Source organism: Parus major, chromosome 9 (assembly GCF_001522545.3).
Source record: "Parus major isolate Abel chromosome 9, Parus_major1.1, whole genome shotgun sequence".
NCBI lineage: Eukaryota > Metazoa > Chordata > Aves > Passeriformes > Paridae > Parus > Parus major.
Window position 1 is genome coordinate 8,463,563 of NC_031778.1, and position 16,866 is coordinate 8,480,428.

General features: G+C 38.0%; 1 protein-coding gene across 1 annotated transcript in view; it reads right to left on the bottom strand.

Annotated features, from left to right (window-relative positions):
- Positions 1 to 11,537, bottom strand: part of CUL3 (cullin 3) — a 35,757-nt gene extending 24,220 nt beyond the window's left edge. Inside the window, exons 1-2 of the mRNA XM_015637797.3 lie at positions 11,326 to 11,537; positions 5,164 to 5,277 (exon numbers count right to left, since the gene is read on the bottom strand). Of these exons, the coding sequence (XP_015493283.1) occupies positions 5,164 to 5,277; positions 11,326 to 11,523 (312 nt within the window). The 5' untranslated portion in view covers positions 11,524 to 11,537. The remainder of the gene's footprint in view (positions 1 to 5,163; positions 5,278 to 11,325) is intronic.
- Between the last annotated feature and the right edge of the window lie 5,329 nt (positions 11,538 to 16,866).

Here is a 16,866-nt window from a genome sequence, read left to right on the forward strand (position 1 = left end):
ACTAAGGAACAGACAGCCCGCCACTGAGCACCTGTATTCACATGGAAAAATTATTCCTATACTAATTATTTGCCAGATTGCCACTTGGTCATCAGAGGAAAGCAAAACACTGGGTTCTGCAATTAATGTGTGATTTCCCACTCTCTGCCTTCAGACAGGCAGCCCTTAATTTAAATGAAAAAGCAAGATGGGAACACGTCACATATGCCTACTCTGTGGCTCCTGAAGCAAGCTCAGCCATCTCAAAGCACAACATTTACTAATTGCTCCCATGAAGTCAGCTCAGTGATGTGTGGTGGGCTAGGTCTTTGGAATAGGTTACTTTTGTTTTTCTGGTTTTTTAGAAACAGGGTTGTTTATTTCACTTCCTTATTTACACACTTGCATCAAGAACAGAAGTAAATATGATTCTCATATATGACAAGCTTAAAATACATTTTTAAAGAGATGAAAAAACAAATTAAAATATAGCGTCTAATACTATACAACTTGAAGAGAAAATAATAAAATTATTATTTAAAAAAATATTCAGGCCTCTGAAGCACAGGCAGCAGGGTATCTAAAAGGATTAAAGCCATGGCCATGACTCATCTGCATAGCTTCTGTTGTGGCAGTGCTGAACACTGCCATTGTGAAAGAGTAACTCCTCTCAGTTTATCAGCAGCCTCTATAGTAAGCCAGACCTCCCTACAATACCCAAACCAGAGTGGCAACATTAACATTTTTGATCCTGCTGATTTGCTCACCCTTGGTAACAGATCACATTTGCTGGAAGCTCTCCCACTCTAAAAGAGAAAATCACAGAAAGCCCCACTTGGGAACAGGTTTGACTGACAAGGCTACACACTACTGAACAGAAACCACTTCCCACAGGGTGAAGCAGTGGGGGCTTGAAGGTAAGAGCAACTTTCAGGAGACAAGGATGGAGTTTCAGACAGCAATTACTCATGAATTACAACCCTGCTTACACTGCAGAAGAATTCTGTACTGAAGTCACCTACTGTAAGGTACCAGTAGCCACATTTTACCCATCTCTGCATGGAGGCACTACCTGGATGATGCAGCAGCCTTCAGACACTCTTGTGTATACTGTAAGTGTCTTTGATTGTAGTTCTGGAAATAACAACACTTCTCCCTACTATCTTGTGTGTAAGCCATGGACAATGAGAGTCACTTGTCAAAACTCACATACCCAACCTGTCAGTGCTGGCCTAAAAAACAACAACAGCTCTGTGCACAGCAGAGATGAGAAGGGAATGCTCTGCCCTCGAAAAATCCATAGTTGTATTTGCAGGAGCAATTGTTCACTTCTGACACTGTAACTGGCACTACCCATAGGCCCATAATGCTGCCAGGGGTGTGACTGCTGCACTCACATACCTGAAATTGCTTTGAATTTAGCAAGCAACAAGTAGTAAAGAAGAGACATCACAGAATCCAGTTTGACTCAGTTTCCATTTGACATTCTAAGAATACACACACTCACATTGCTTGGAGAAAAGCCCAAACAACTCCACCTTCATTTCTCCCATTCCATACAGCAGCTAAACAAAGCCCACTGTAGGTATGTCTACCTGCACTGCCACTGTGAGGCTGAATTTAGATATCCCCAAATGTACTTCACTACTTCAACCTTAGTACCTGACTTGACTCAGCAAAGATGCTGCTTAGCACATGACTTTACTGCCTCACTGCTTGTCACAGACAGTGCCAGAATTTACAGTGTATTACATCTACTCTGGCACCAATTACTGCAGCCTAAACATATAAAAAGGAAGAGAGTTCATGTTATAACCTATAAAATCCAGTGGAACTATGTAAACTTGATATTCAGTCAGGGAACCTGGAATGTCTCAAAATAATCAAGACAAATCTTACACAGCAAGTACAAAAAGTTGCAAAAACCTCATACTACACATGCAAAAGAAATGAAAGCAACAGACTGTTACCAGAGAGCAATCACAAGAGACAAGGTAATACACATTTTTAAAACATAACTCTAAGGGAAATTTGAGAGTGTCATGTGGAGGATGTTCTGCATGAACAATGAAATCCTGCCATAATCTCAAATAGCAAGTGTTCTAGTCATTAAGCAACATAAAGCACAAACCCCACTGTACAAAACACATGCCTTTCTAAAAGAGATTTATTTGTATTGAATTTTATTATAAAAATAGCAAAATTAAACAGGGGAAAGAAATCAAGGTGGTTTGAAAAAGTGTTTGTTTTGACTTAAAGCAGTGGGTAAAATGAAGCTGGAAAACAAATGTAGCATTAAAACAGATAAAATTTATTTTAAGATGTTTAAGATGTAAAATCACTAGGCTGAAGCAGAAATTCAAGGGACTAAGACCAGAATTCAAGAGAGTATTAAATGTTTTACTTTCACTGATGTCACAGTGTGGCCTGTTGGGCAATAGGTACATTTCCTGAAACTGATGTGTAATTGAGATGGCCTACAAAACAAGAGGATTGGGTCATGCTTCACTTACAAACATATGATAATTGCAGATACTTCTTCTGGTAGAACACAAGCATATTAATTTACAATGCCTGGTGACTCAGCTCATAGTGTTTGGTGCTTTCCTTAGATAAAATATTTTTAATGTCAGTTATATTAGATTTGCTTTATATAGTTATATTTACAAATAAAAATGTATAAATTATTTCTGACATAGCATATCATTATAAACCTACATGTCATTCAAACTCAACATCAGAAAGTAAGGACAAATAATTCCTTATTTTATAAAATTCATGAAAATTGTTTCTTTGAAGAGCAGTCAGGCCTGATCTTTCACAGGTGCTTTACAATTCTGTGGTACTGGCAGCTTTTCTGAACATTTTGAATGAACACATATTCAAGACTGGAAGTTTTCTACTCTTAGTCTTTTGTGAATGAAGAAAATTATGTCTGACTCAAGAGGACATCCCAAGTGACAAAGGTGAAACTGCAAATCTTTCAAAGTAGTCCTGTTTTAAATCATTGCTTATTCTTTAATTTGTAATCAAAACATGTATTAGTGACAATTTATCTTATGTCCCTTCAAGTCAAGGGAGGGAGTCTCCCTATTGTATTAGATCTTCACACTAGATAGTTCCACTTAATAAAAACTATAAGCCACATATTACATTGCAGAGGTTTAACAAACAAACATCAGTGCCCGTAAGTTTATATAAGAATTTTGAAAGAAAATTTGCTTCTGTTTTTACTGTTATACTATAAATATATTTTATTGTGGATTTTTTTTTCTGTTTCTGCGATACAAGGGGGAAAAAAAATCTATGGGATTCAAATAATTAGTCAAGCAGAGGGCACAAATGAACACCCACTTGAAATAATTAGGAACTGTCAAATAGCACACAGAAGGCCACCTAGTCCAGAGGTATTCAAGCTTATTTATTATTCTATTCTGAATGCAAAAGACAGCCAACGAAGTTCAATTTACCCTTGAAGGAATGCTGCAGATTTCCTTCTCCTGGAATCTTGGAAAAGAGAAAACTGGCTGGATGTTTGAACAGCACTCTCAAACTATCAACAAAGTCACAACACTGCTTTTCTGAGTGCAAAAAATACTCAGGCAACAGCTCTCTTGTTCCCCCAGGAGTGATAAGTGGAGCAGGCAACCCTTCCTCAAAGAAAAAAGTTTTTGCCCTTTAAAATACTGGTCAAGCCACTAAAACAAGGACTGCTTATAAGCCAGTTTTCTCTGCTACTGTTTGAAAGATCAGAAACTTATTTATTTTAAGAGCAGCAGATTGCATTATCCATTACTTTGGACCATCCAGCACCTCCTGTGCTGAAATAATGTAAAATATTTGGCTAAAACACAACAGCTGCTCCCCTAGAAAGCTCTGGATTCCATCTTCTAACCCCTCTGAAAATTCATCACTATCTTTGGTCAATTATTCTAATCATTAACATAATCATCATGCCTAGATGCAGTGGCAGCAATTGATTTGTATTTGTCCTTCACAAACAGATTAGGGAGTTCAGGATGTCTCACAGCAAAGACAGTACATCTTCAAAACAATCTGTCCATCTTCCTTTTGGCACAATAAGATACACAAATTATTCAGTGGCACTGACAGCATTTTATCCAGCATTCTATTTTTTGATATGTGGTCTTTTCTGTACTGAAATAAACCAACTCCTCCAACATGAAGGCCAGTAAATCCATTAAAAAGAATTGTTTGTGATTCCGTAATTACTCCAAATTCTTTAACTTGTAGTAGCTTATTGACCAAAGAAGAATTCACTGCTAATAAAAACGCAGTCCATGTCACAGCATGAGATCTTTAACAACTACAATACAAGATCTTAACTCCTGTTGTTTAGCAAATAGAGTACAATTCCAGTTAATCTGCTTTTTGGACCAAAAAAGTCAAACATTGTCTGTCCTTCACTTACTGCATCAATAATTATATTTAGGATGCTCTTGAGAGGAAAGAAATTTACACAAAAACCACAGCATCTCAACACTTCCTTTTGAAGTCAAAACCTTTGTCCGAAAGTTATGCAAAAATAGTCTCCTGCACCCTAGAACATCCCCAATATTATGGGAATTTTAATACTTACCAACTACCTAAAGCATAACACAATCCAGACACAAAAATATCAGACCTACTCTCAAAAAAAAAAAAAAAAAAAAAGTATTTTCTGTTGGCTATTGGTAAGAAATGGCAAGAATAAATCAAATATCACATTCTATGTACAGTGCTTAACCTTCTACACAAGTTCTTCATGAACAGCAAAGGATCCAACTAGAATTTAACACTGAAGGACACACACTGTACCTAAGCAAAGTTATCCTCTTTAAATCCTAAAGCTTAAAGGATGACTACACTGGAAGTTTCATAGTGCTTTCCACAGTAAGAAAACACCACTAGCTGAACTAACATCTGAAATCTGCAAGAATGGGTCTGGCTAGCTTATTTTTTAAGAACTGCAAAGTTCAATTTTTTAGATCGATTTTTCAGGGGATAATGAGATAACCTAAAACATGAATCCAATTACAATTTGTCAAACAGCTGTAGCAGTCTTGCATGCACACAGAAAATTCAAAACAAGGGACAGAGTGGAGTCTTTGGAAAAAGACTGGCAAGCATGGTAAGAGGACCATTTACTACACTGTTAAATGTGTGAAATAGCAGAATACCCACCATATACATCAGAATGTCTCTAATCATCACCATTGCTGTTTGATGGTCATTCCACGCTTGGTTTAGTGTTTGTAGAAAGTTGTTATTCAAGGAATTTAACACGTCTTCTCGCACCTGAAGTGAAAAAAAATGATATATTGACAAACTCAAGTCAATTTCTCCTACAGCATTTAAAACTTAGCTTCAGCACAAGAATTCTTGCTTTTCTATGGACCTGACTTTTGCAAACAGGTTCTTGCTTTTCCTGGGCGCTGACTATCCCTACCTTGTATTTTCCTTCTGTGGAAATGTAAGTAAAAAAAAATTATGCTAGAAACAAGAGAAGCAAAATAAACATGGGGTTTAAATTTCAAAGGAATTCCTGAAATCTCAAGTGTTAAAAATAGACTTGACATCTCCTCAAAGCTTTCATTTCCTGTGTTATAGTGTTTCACTTGCTGGTAATTTTACTATCAGAAGTAATTTCAGAACATTGGGTAGCAGTGGTAAGTGCTATGAACAGGAACAAGTACAGGTGGAAAATTGGCCATGATGACATTTAGAGAGACAAGCAGAGATAGCACAAAGATACAGCAAACAACAGTTCTGAAAGGAACCAACTGCTTGGTAAAGATCACACATTAATACCAACAACAAGACTTCATAGGAAAAAGAAAGTCATCTTTGTCTTTTATGAAGGTATTTGCAATTTGCAAGTTAAATCATGTCAACTTCAGATTTTATGCCTCTTTGCCACTACTCTCCCTACAAATGAAAAACCCATCCAGTTTCATATTTTGATTTTTTTCCAGTAGGCATATACTGCAGTGCTCAAACTTGAAACTAATGTTAAAGAGAAACCTGTGGGAATGTAAAAACATTGTTCCAGAGTTAATAAAATTTGAGAACTGACTTTTGACATTACATGCAAAATATATTCTGCCTTCTATTGTAACTAAAGAGAATGTTCACATCTATTGATCTGCACTGATACCTGGCTGACAATGTAAATTTCAGTACAGAGATTCAAACAGGGAAACAAAACACACTTGCCAGGCAGCCACAAGCTGTACCAATGTCTCATGCAACCACCTGACAGGCTTCATTCTGTCATTCCAGTTTTATGAAGTTATTAGGCCAAACCAGGGTAACAGAATTCTGTCTGCCACACTACTACACAAACTCAGATGAGCAAACCAGAGACACAGCATGGCACATCAACCAATACACTGGTCTCAAGGAGGAGAGGGATGAAGGAAAATAAAGAAGCAGGAGGAAGAAGATGAAGGAGGGGAAACTTATCCCAATAATATTCACCTTGCTACTGCATCTAGGTAATATAGATATGCATAGGTTGTTCAAAGCTTTCCTACATCTTCAAACACCTACTCTGCACACCTGAGCAAGGCCTCTCCTCCTTGCTTCTGGAAAACATAATATGCAGTTATAAGCACTGCTTAGCTGTACCATTCTTTCTGATCATGATCATCATTTATCCTTTGTTCTCCCAAATGTGTGCTCTGTTGTCACCCAGTCCAGGTAGTTTTTAGCCAAAACATAAATATGCATTAAAAACTTTGGCAGACATACTTCTGAAGAATATGCAGAATCTTTCAGAACAAGAGAAACAAACATGACATGACTGCTTTCACATCTTTTGTCAGTATGGAGAAACGTTATAAACATTATTTGGTTGCTCATCCACACTGATAAAATTCACCAAAGCATGATTAGATTATAAGCACAAATAACCAAGCGTAGTTATTGATCAATTGTATGATACCCTTTACTTTAATAACACAGAGGCAGTGTGCCCTTATAATTGCACACATCCCACATCCATCGCATTAACCGTGCTGGGCCAGCCAGCACCAAGTCACACAAAAGGAGGTGGATACTTGCCACCAGGTAGCAGTGACAACTTGCTTCCAAGCAGACACTGGCATGCTCTGCAATAGTGGCACCTCTGCTCCATATGGTGTGCCACGTGGATTTCTGGAAATGGGCTTGAAATTCAGGAATGGGTGCTTGTACAACAGAGCTACCTTCAAAGTTTCCCTGTGAAGCTTCTCAATGACATTCTTCTAGGTTTATTTGAAACTGCAGAGAGGTTTGGAAAGACATTCTTTCAGCTGCTACAAAAGCCAGCCAAACTACTACCAAGCAAATTATCACTTACAGCAACTTCATAGTTAACAAGTGTCCAACACATTCCTTGTATGGGCCATTAATTCAGCAATACTACAGGGAAACCGCTATAATGCAAAAAACAGCCATGCAAAGGTGCAGAGTCACACCACTTTGGTAGAATAAATGATCTGAAGTAAATGAATGTGCACACTCACACTCTTCAAAGAACAGACACAGCTGCTACTCTGACAAAGCCTTAGAAAATTTCAAATCTGAAGACGTTTATCAGCAGAATGTTATTTTAAATTAGCTGAGCTTGCAGTGATTTCTGTGACAATATTTGCAGTTATGAAATAAATTGCATGGAAAGCTAGCTTAAATAGGACTGTCCATATACAGAAGTGCTTGAAAATAAATTAGCAATTTTGTAATATATGTACGGTCGTCTTATAGTTACAAGGATGACATTTTGTCTTCAGGCCCAACTGTATTTTCTACTGTATACAGGTCTTCAGGAAATACAGAACTGTCCCCCTAATAAGAGTAGTTTGCTGGCATAAGCTTTCAATACCTTTAAATAACTCTTGATTAAGTGTACACAAAGAAGACTTATGGCCTACTATTTCTATCTTACAGTGCCTGGCCTGATGCAGCAGCACAAATAGTTCAATTACGTAATTTCCACTACTGTAAGGACAGACAGAACCTCCTGAAGGGAGCAGCAGTACAAAACAGCACTTTCTGAATCAGGGCCTCAAGCTCTTAGAACTTTTATTATAGAGTTTATTTTAGAAAAATCCAGATAGTCTAAAAGATAGTATTCTAAAATCTTAGGAGTCCCAAGTAGGTTAATGGATTGACTACTGTTCATCCCTACAGCTGCTATCCCACTGCTAAAAGGAAAAACAAACACTCGAGAATACTGGGGATTCTGAACTGTTATGTACTTTCAAGCAATTCCCTCACATCCTTTTGCCCTCCATATAATAGCAGACTTGCTCAAGATCATCTGAAAACATCATTAAGAAAATATAAAGGCAGATAACACTTCATACATTGTCAGTCAGGCTTACAGTACACTCTAATGCTCAGTAGGTAATTTGCCTCCTACACAACTTCTCATGTCATTCCTCCTATTTCATTTATGTTATGGAAATAATTTCAAACTCCCTGATGGAGATGACTCATCTCTCCCTTTTCTCTGCAACACTAAGAGCAAATTTTAAAGCTTGCAAACGATCCCAGACATAACTTTTTAAGTCCCAGAGCAAACACGCTTCTTTCAGCCTATACCTGCACCAGCATCCCACAGCATTCCTTCTGCACTGAACACTGCCACCATGTGCCCTCCTGACCAAAGGTGTTCTCACATGCCAGTACTGTTATTCTGAAATAGCAGGCACTGCACAGACCCCTGAGGGACACCACTTGTCACTGATGGCCATTGGGACTCTCAGCCATTGACCATAAGCAACACGTGTTACTACACAACCAATTTCTTATCCATTTAACTCCACTCATTGAATTCATCTCTTTCCAATTTAGACAGAAGAAGGTTATGGGGGGCCACATTGGAACCTTTAGAGATGTCCAGAGAAATTCTATCTGTAGCTCTTCCCTTGTTCACTGATGTGCTCACTCCTTCACAGAAAGCCACTGGGTTGGCAGGCAAGGCTTGCCCCTGGTGGAAGTGTGCTGGCTGTCCCAAGTCACCTCCCTGTCATCCATGGACCTTAGCATAGCTCCTAGGAGGATCTGCTCCATGATCCTCCCAGACACAGAGATGAGGCTGACAGTTTGTACTGCCCAGGGTCCTCCTTTCTACAATTCTGAAAGATGGGTACAATGTTTCCCCTTTCCCAGTCAACCTGGAACCACGATTGCCAGGACTTCTCAAATACCATGGAGAGTGATGTAGTGGCAACTACATCAGCCAATTCCCCTCAGGATTCTGGGATGCACCTCATTGGACCCAACTGACTTATACATAAAAAAAAACCATTGAAAATATTATCCTGTGAACTTTTTAACTTCAATTTTTTTTTTTTTACTGTAACACAAATGTTATTGCATATCATAAAATGGTTTAGAGAGCTGTAAACTAAGCTCTCTGTGTTTTAAAAACACTTAACAACATTTGTGTGAAGTAACAACAGACTATGCTTGAGAAGTGTGAAGGAAGACCATCCACATCAAGCTACAAGATTGTCAATGGCCAAGAAAAGGAGAAATTAGTGAAATACCAGATGCACAGAATTAAACACTTGAATTAAGATGAAAGGTTTCAGTACTTTCAAAATTCAACACTATTTTCAAATAGCTCTGTATGTACCACACTTAAATAATGATGTCAATACACAGATAAAGACAAGTTTTAGCATGTTCTTACCCTGTAGTAAAAACAAAGTAGTTCAAGAGAGCTGACTCCTCTCAGTGATGCAGAGTACCTGGCTTACTACAGCCTTTATCCCACAGCCAGAACAGGGTGATTTAGAGCTGCAAGCCATTGGGGTCTGCAAGTCTAAAACCAAGCATTCTTGATAATAACTCACTTGAATGTACCTTGTATTGATCATATTTGCACCTATTATTTATATATAATAGCTAAGAACTAAGGTAAGTGGCAGAATACCTAGGAACAAAGATAAAAAACACCCATCAAATTAAACCAGGATAAACTAAAGCCTAGGAATAATAAAAGTTTAGTGTCAAGAATATTAAGTACACAGGCATATAGAAGAACAAGGCAAAAAAGCCCCAGCTGTTTGCCACATTTTATATGAATAGTACAGATTATGAATGCACAGATAATGAAACCAGAAGTTTCTGAGAGTCACAGATGTGCTACAATTATAGAAAAGAACTGCAAATTATTTAGTCACTTCACAGAGGATGTCTCCTCTGGTGCAAACAGTAAAAAAGCCCCACATTCAAAGCAGTTTTAGACTATACTTATCTGGACCACACCTTTGAAAACTAGGATTTTAGAAAAGAAAGAACACTTTTCTCTGCCACAGTAGTAACTCCAGGTGGAAAGCACAAAACAAGTCCCCAAGCATCCTGCATGATTTAGCCATAAATCTCACATACATTCTCTGTAATTCAGCCAGAAGTCATCATCCAAGACACATGATGGTCTCTGACTTTGCTTTTCATATCTTGTAAAAAAAGGACAAAGATCTGATACTCACTCTGAACCTACAGCCAGAATATGGGATCAAATATGGGATGAAAGTGGACACAAACCTCTCTGGCATGGATATCACCAGGAGGAGTAAGGCAGGCATCTCCCATGGGCTTAGAATCCTATTGCCAAGAAATATTATCTGGAGTCCTAGAAAGTGAATTTTAACTTTTTCCACTTACATATTTGTTAATCAATTCTAAACTTATCTCAAAGACTAAAGAAGTGGTTCCATGGTTTAACACAAGACCTGAAGATTCCTCTTCTCAGATGATACATCTTCAGAAAGTTTCTGCATGTCATTTTAGTTTTGCAAATGCTGACATAGCAGAGGGTGAGTTACTCAGGACTTTTGCTATTGCTGAGCTATCCTTTCTGAACAGTGACTACCACCTCTTTAAAGAGCATAATCCCAGCACAACTGTCTCATTAACCTGTGAATTAGTTCATTAGCCTATAGAAAACAAGTTCTTACATTGGTATTTATTTGTTCCACAGATGAAAAAAACTGACTGGCAGACAACACAAAATTTGGCCTAAGAAAGTCACAAAACATCACCAAAAAATGACACAAACCTTTAAAAAAAAATTATCAGCTCTTAACAGTTATTCTTCAAAAAAAAGTTGTTTCCTGTTAAACACTTTCAAGTGCTTCCTATGGTCTGCCTTCCATCAGTAACTTACAACAAACAGTACCTGGAACATGAAATCATTTGAGCTTGATTTCAACTCTACGCTACCATTTTTGAGAGAAGCTACACAACTGCAACACAAGATAACATAACAAAGTTAGACTTTCTATCATTTAAATAACTGTTCAGAATTCTTTCATACAAGACACTTCTATTTTAACTCACAAATGGACAAACCTTGTTTATTAGATGCTCAGTGACCACTTCTCTTAGTCCAGTGTAGAGTTTTTCACCATGTTTATGCAACACCATTGTATAAGCATTTCTATACAGCTCCTCAAAACTGAGACCACTATTGTTCTTACGCTGAATCTCTTGGATTGCGTTTTTCAGAAGATCCCAGATGCTGTTCACATATTTCTCATCCATAGTCATCTGTAAAAATAAAACATTACATTATCGTTTTGAATAAAAATATAGACAATAGGAGGTAATTGCTCTGCCCCATCTTGTGGATTCCATCATCATAAGATTTCTCAAACTTTATTAAAAGAAAACCTGTATTTATGAGACTAGTATAGATTTCAATAAATATTTATGAAAATTGTAATTTGGGAAAGTTTAATGCTTCTTTGTTTCAGAACTGCAAAATGCTAGAATCCAACTCCAGAGCCTTTGGAGGTGGAAAGGCAGGTAACTGCGGACAAAAGTCTCTTCCCTGCTCTTCCTCCATAAGTTAACAGTGACAGATGAACTCTCATTCCATATTAACACATTCTTTGGCACCTCATAAATTGTACTGCAATACTGATCTGCTTCACCAGACTCTAAATCAACCTGTACAACAAAAGATAATAGTGTCTGACACAGATTATGCAAACTTAGTCATCTGCTTGAGCTAACTAGAGACTAGCTGAGGTACTAACTGCAGCACTGTACCTACAATTTAAATAATTACAGGTACCACTGAAAACCCCCACAAATGCCCAACATTAGGACCTGCATTGAATATATTCTCTTCACAGAAATACGATTAAATACCTTTCTAAAGGACATGTACCAAGCACTAAGCATCTGCTTGATCTGTTATTCAGATGCTGTAAACTTCAGTAAATACACAGAAAGAAAAAAGAAAGATTCCGACGAGACAAACTCTTATAAGAAAGTCTCAATACAACAGCAAACTTCTATCTAGTACTTAGTGTGAATCATTTCACACTTCTACTTTACCAATGCAAAGGTGCTTCAATATATGATGTTTTAAAGATAAAGCGATATCTGGGATTGCAAGTAAATATGTAAAAAAAAAATAAAAATAAATCACCTGCCAGGCTTAAAGTCTGATTCAGTTAAGTTTCATGACCAAAATGATAAAAAACCAACCCAAACACTTTTAAACTGAATCAATTTAAAAAGCAATGTTTAAAGTTAAGTTTGGTTTAGTTTATACAAAATCAGGAACAGATTTAGCATTTCATAGCTCAAGAAAAGGGCTGAAGAGAGAAGGGAAAAAAGCGGCTATATGGGAAGTGAAATATCCCAGTCTGTCAATACTGTCAAAGTAGCCTTGAAAATAGGAACTGAAAGTATTAAAAGAGTAAAGAATAATGATATGACAATTATAGAGAAAAATCATGACCAGTCCTAATCTACCTCTCCTTCTCCTTCCAACAAAACCTACTAAGTGAACAGAGGAAAGATATGAAGATTAGATTTGACTTGTAATCAAATGCAACTATTTAGCAGGATTATTTTATTCCAAGTATATTTTTACCTGTATTTTCAAAATATATCAATTTTTCTAGGCATGATAAATAACAACACAGCTCACAATAAAGATAAGTCATTCACTACCTTGGAAGGGAATGGTTTGCTGAATAAAAAGAGAACAAGTCAGGCAATCTTCTATCCTGCTCATCTTCTGGAGTTTTGGTTAAATACAAAGATTTTTATTATAAAAATAATCCTACTGCTACTTTTTCCACTCCTCTGATACCAGATCCACTTGACTACTAAGCTCTATGTACTCCAAACTTAAAATGTGCCATTATATATCTAAAAGCAAAACTAAAATAAAATCACAAACATGTTGAAAAATGTTTAGTTCCTTATCTCCTAAATGCAAAGCCTCAAAGCAACAGAGAAATGGTAGATGGAATGTCACAGGTCCCTCCACACTTCTTCCTCATTCTGCTACGCACAGCATTGATTTTGTTTTTAATTTGCATTTGCTACACTGGTGCCCCTTCAGGGGAGTTATTTTCTACAGCCTTCCTGAACCAGCAATTTTACAAGCACTGATAATGAAGGCAACAATTTAGATTTGCAGACAGCAATCCGAGTAAAAGCTTTTCAGCTTTCCTTTCAACAACCCAAAGTTTTGTTTTCAAACAAAGCTCCCCTCGCTAATTAAAAAAAATCTCAGCCAACACAACCTTTTTATCTCAACTGCAACTTAATTGCACACTGTATTCTAAGCAAAGGTATGATCTGTATAAACCAGGCAAATCACTGGGCACCAGTCTACAGAGGTATTACAGTGCTGCTGTTTCTGTGCTGGTCACAGGGAACATCTCTACATTACCTACAGAGATAAAGCAGCACATCCGGTAATTCAGATATGTTCAGCAAAAAGCTGAAAGCAAACTGGTTAATTCCTGTACTTTTAATCCAAATGCTATAAAAGAAGGAATGATTACAGCATTATTTGCTCCAAAGTCCCTGAATACAAACAAGAACACAGAGCTTTTTACTACATTGACACACCATGAGCTACTCTGAAAGCACAAGAAAGGTCTATAGAAGGCAATTTTAAGGAGCACACATCTTCATGAGACAAATATACAGAAATATTTGAAAAAGTACTACAAAATTATCTTATTACCTTTTAGGAAAAAGCATTAAAAACTCTGCTTTTCAATGCAGCTTCTTATTCTGTTTCTGACTCAGATTAACATCTGTGAGATTTTATGGGAACAGGTTTGCTCAAGTTCTAGAATATCACATTAGAAGAACACTGTCTTCCAAGAAGATCTAGCATAGCTAACTTGTTTGCAGCAGTGTTTTCTAACAAAGCAAAGACTCCTTATACTTTAAATAATTCCTTTCTATTTGGCAGTAAGACACTGCAATAAAGTTTGAGCAAAAATGTATTATTTCCTCCCTGCTGCTGAAAAGTTGTTTAGCATTTGAGCAGAAAAGGTCTTCCTCTATTCTCAAGGGTATGTAAGAATTGCAATGACTAAATCTGTTCTTGGGTTATTTAACTCATAGGTTCATCACTTTTCATCCCATTCCTTAAGTCAAGCTTGTGGGCAGATTTAAAATCCAAACAAATAACCAGTAAGTTAAGTTGCTAATGCTAGAACTAGAACACTGTCATTTTTCAGAATTCTCTACAAAAGCATCTCTGACAACAGAACTGCAATCCTAATCCCCCAGTCTGACCCAACAGTGAAGATTTATGCAACTCTCTAGATCCCTAGCAACAAAGTCTGTAAGTGATCCACTTCCACAAATACAGGATCAGAGCCCAGATGTTTTGCTGTGTTCATTCCCAGATTTCTTCTAATGGTTATATTTTAGAACTGGAATGCACAGTTAAAGCACAGTTGCCCTGCTTGTGTCTTGTATTCTTGCAGATTTCAGCAGAACCAAGACTGCTGCTTCTGCTGGTCTTTTAAGAAAAAAAACCCACACAGGTTTGGAAAGGCTTTCAGAAGTGAAATCCTAATACTAATTTCAGTAGTGTCTACACCCAGATTCACCAAGATAGTAATAAGCCAGTGTCCAAGCAGAGGAAACGTGTTAATGTACTCGTGCTTATCTGAACATTACCTTTCTTGGGGAATGGGAAAGCAACCAAGTCTGTTATTGGCAGGAGAGAGAGCTGTTTATAAGAAGCCGCTGGTTGGAAAACTTCCACACACTGCTGCCCAAATGCTAACGATTCAAAGATGCAACTCAAGCACAAACATCTGAACTCAGAGTGTAGCGCAAGAGCACCTTGAGGAAATTAAACAAAAATGACAGCGTACATAGAAGTACAATTATTTCACAAAAAAGAGACTGCAAAGAACTCAAAAGGTCCTTTATTCCACAGTGCAGGATCAGATACACTCAAGGCCCTTCCTTTAACAATGTTTGTCTGCCCTATTAAAATCATCAAGTCAAACAATCACTGTGAGCATTCTATTGCCATTATCACCTGTAAAGTAGGTAAAGCTGGCAACAGTCCTGAAGAGACTTCTCAGTCTCTCCCTCCTAGAAGTTTACAGGCACCACCTCTTCCAAGTAACCTACAGCATTCAATTAGGACAAACACTCACCTCAAGTCTCATTAATTTCTGATCAACATGTAACTTCATACAAAATGTTACCGGCCCCCTTCTAGTCATGTAGTTCAAAGGTAAGCACAATATCCCATCCCTAGGGGGAGGAACAACCCCATGCATTAATGCCTGCTAGGGCAAATGTCTGGAAAGCACATTTAGCAGAAAAGAACCCAAGCTCTTCATGGACACCAAGCTGATGAAAAACCAATGGGCCTCTGAGCCAAGGAAGATTAATGGTATCCTAGGCTGCATATGGAAGAACTGCCAGCAGGCCAAGGGCTCTACTCAGCACTGGAAAGCCACATGCAGAGCAACATGCCCTGTTCTGAGTTCCCCAGTGTAAGAGAGACACAAACACACTCGAGACTTTAGTGAAGGGCCACTAACAATCCTCCAGAGCATTTCTCATTGGATGGCCAGTCAGCCTCTAGAGCCAGCCTAGAGAAACCCTGCGGGGATCAAATAAGTATATGTAAAATCCAAAGGGAGGGTGTAACTGAAGAGGGAACCTGTCTCTGCAGTGGCGCCCAGCGACAGGAGCAGATACAGCGGACACAAACACAAGAGATTCCTTGTGATCATCATAAAAACTTTTTTGTTGTGCAGGTGACCAAGTACTGGCACAGGTTGCCCAGAGAGGCTGTGGAGTTTCCATCCTTAGAGACATTCAGAAGCCATTTACATACAGTCATGAGCAAGCAGCTCTAGGTGACCCTGCTTGAGCAGTGGGGCAAGAGAACTTCTCGAAGTGCCTTCCAACATTAACCACTGGGTGATCTGGCAATACAGCTGACAGCTGTAGGCTCAGGAAGCCAGAAAATCAGGGCTCCCTGTGCAAATGTGACCTTTTCAAACTGCCTGTACCAGTCTTCCAATGGAAATATGTTGTACGATAACAAAGATGAGCAACAAAATGCTTGTGGTCACCAGTGGAACCTGGAGTTTGCTCCCTAGCTTCTACCAACTACAGTCAAAAAATAACATTAAAACTCCCAGATTCATATCTGTTGCTGGAAATCCATATTACTTTGCAGAGAAATAACTGTTTTGGGGTACAATTTCCATTCTATTTACCTTAACTTTTACAACAGTTTCCTCTGAACAGTACTTCATTCCGTATTTGTCATTATTTTTCCTTGTCATGATTTTGCCCTTAACACCACAGAGCTCGCTCCTCTTATATAACCATGCTTGAAATGCTGTGACTTGCAAGGAAAAATTGCAGAAGTAAATTGCTAAGAGCCTGATGAAACCTTGAAAATTTATGCCAGCTTTAAGTAGCTATTTAGTGTTCTTAACAAGAGGTGGTTAAAAAAAGTGAGGAAAAGGTAAACAGACATCCTACAGAGCATCATCAGGAGTATCCACGGAAGTCCACCAGCAGCAACAGGTGACACACGAACCAGTACTCTCAAGATTAGTGATCAGACACAGCTTCTTATCC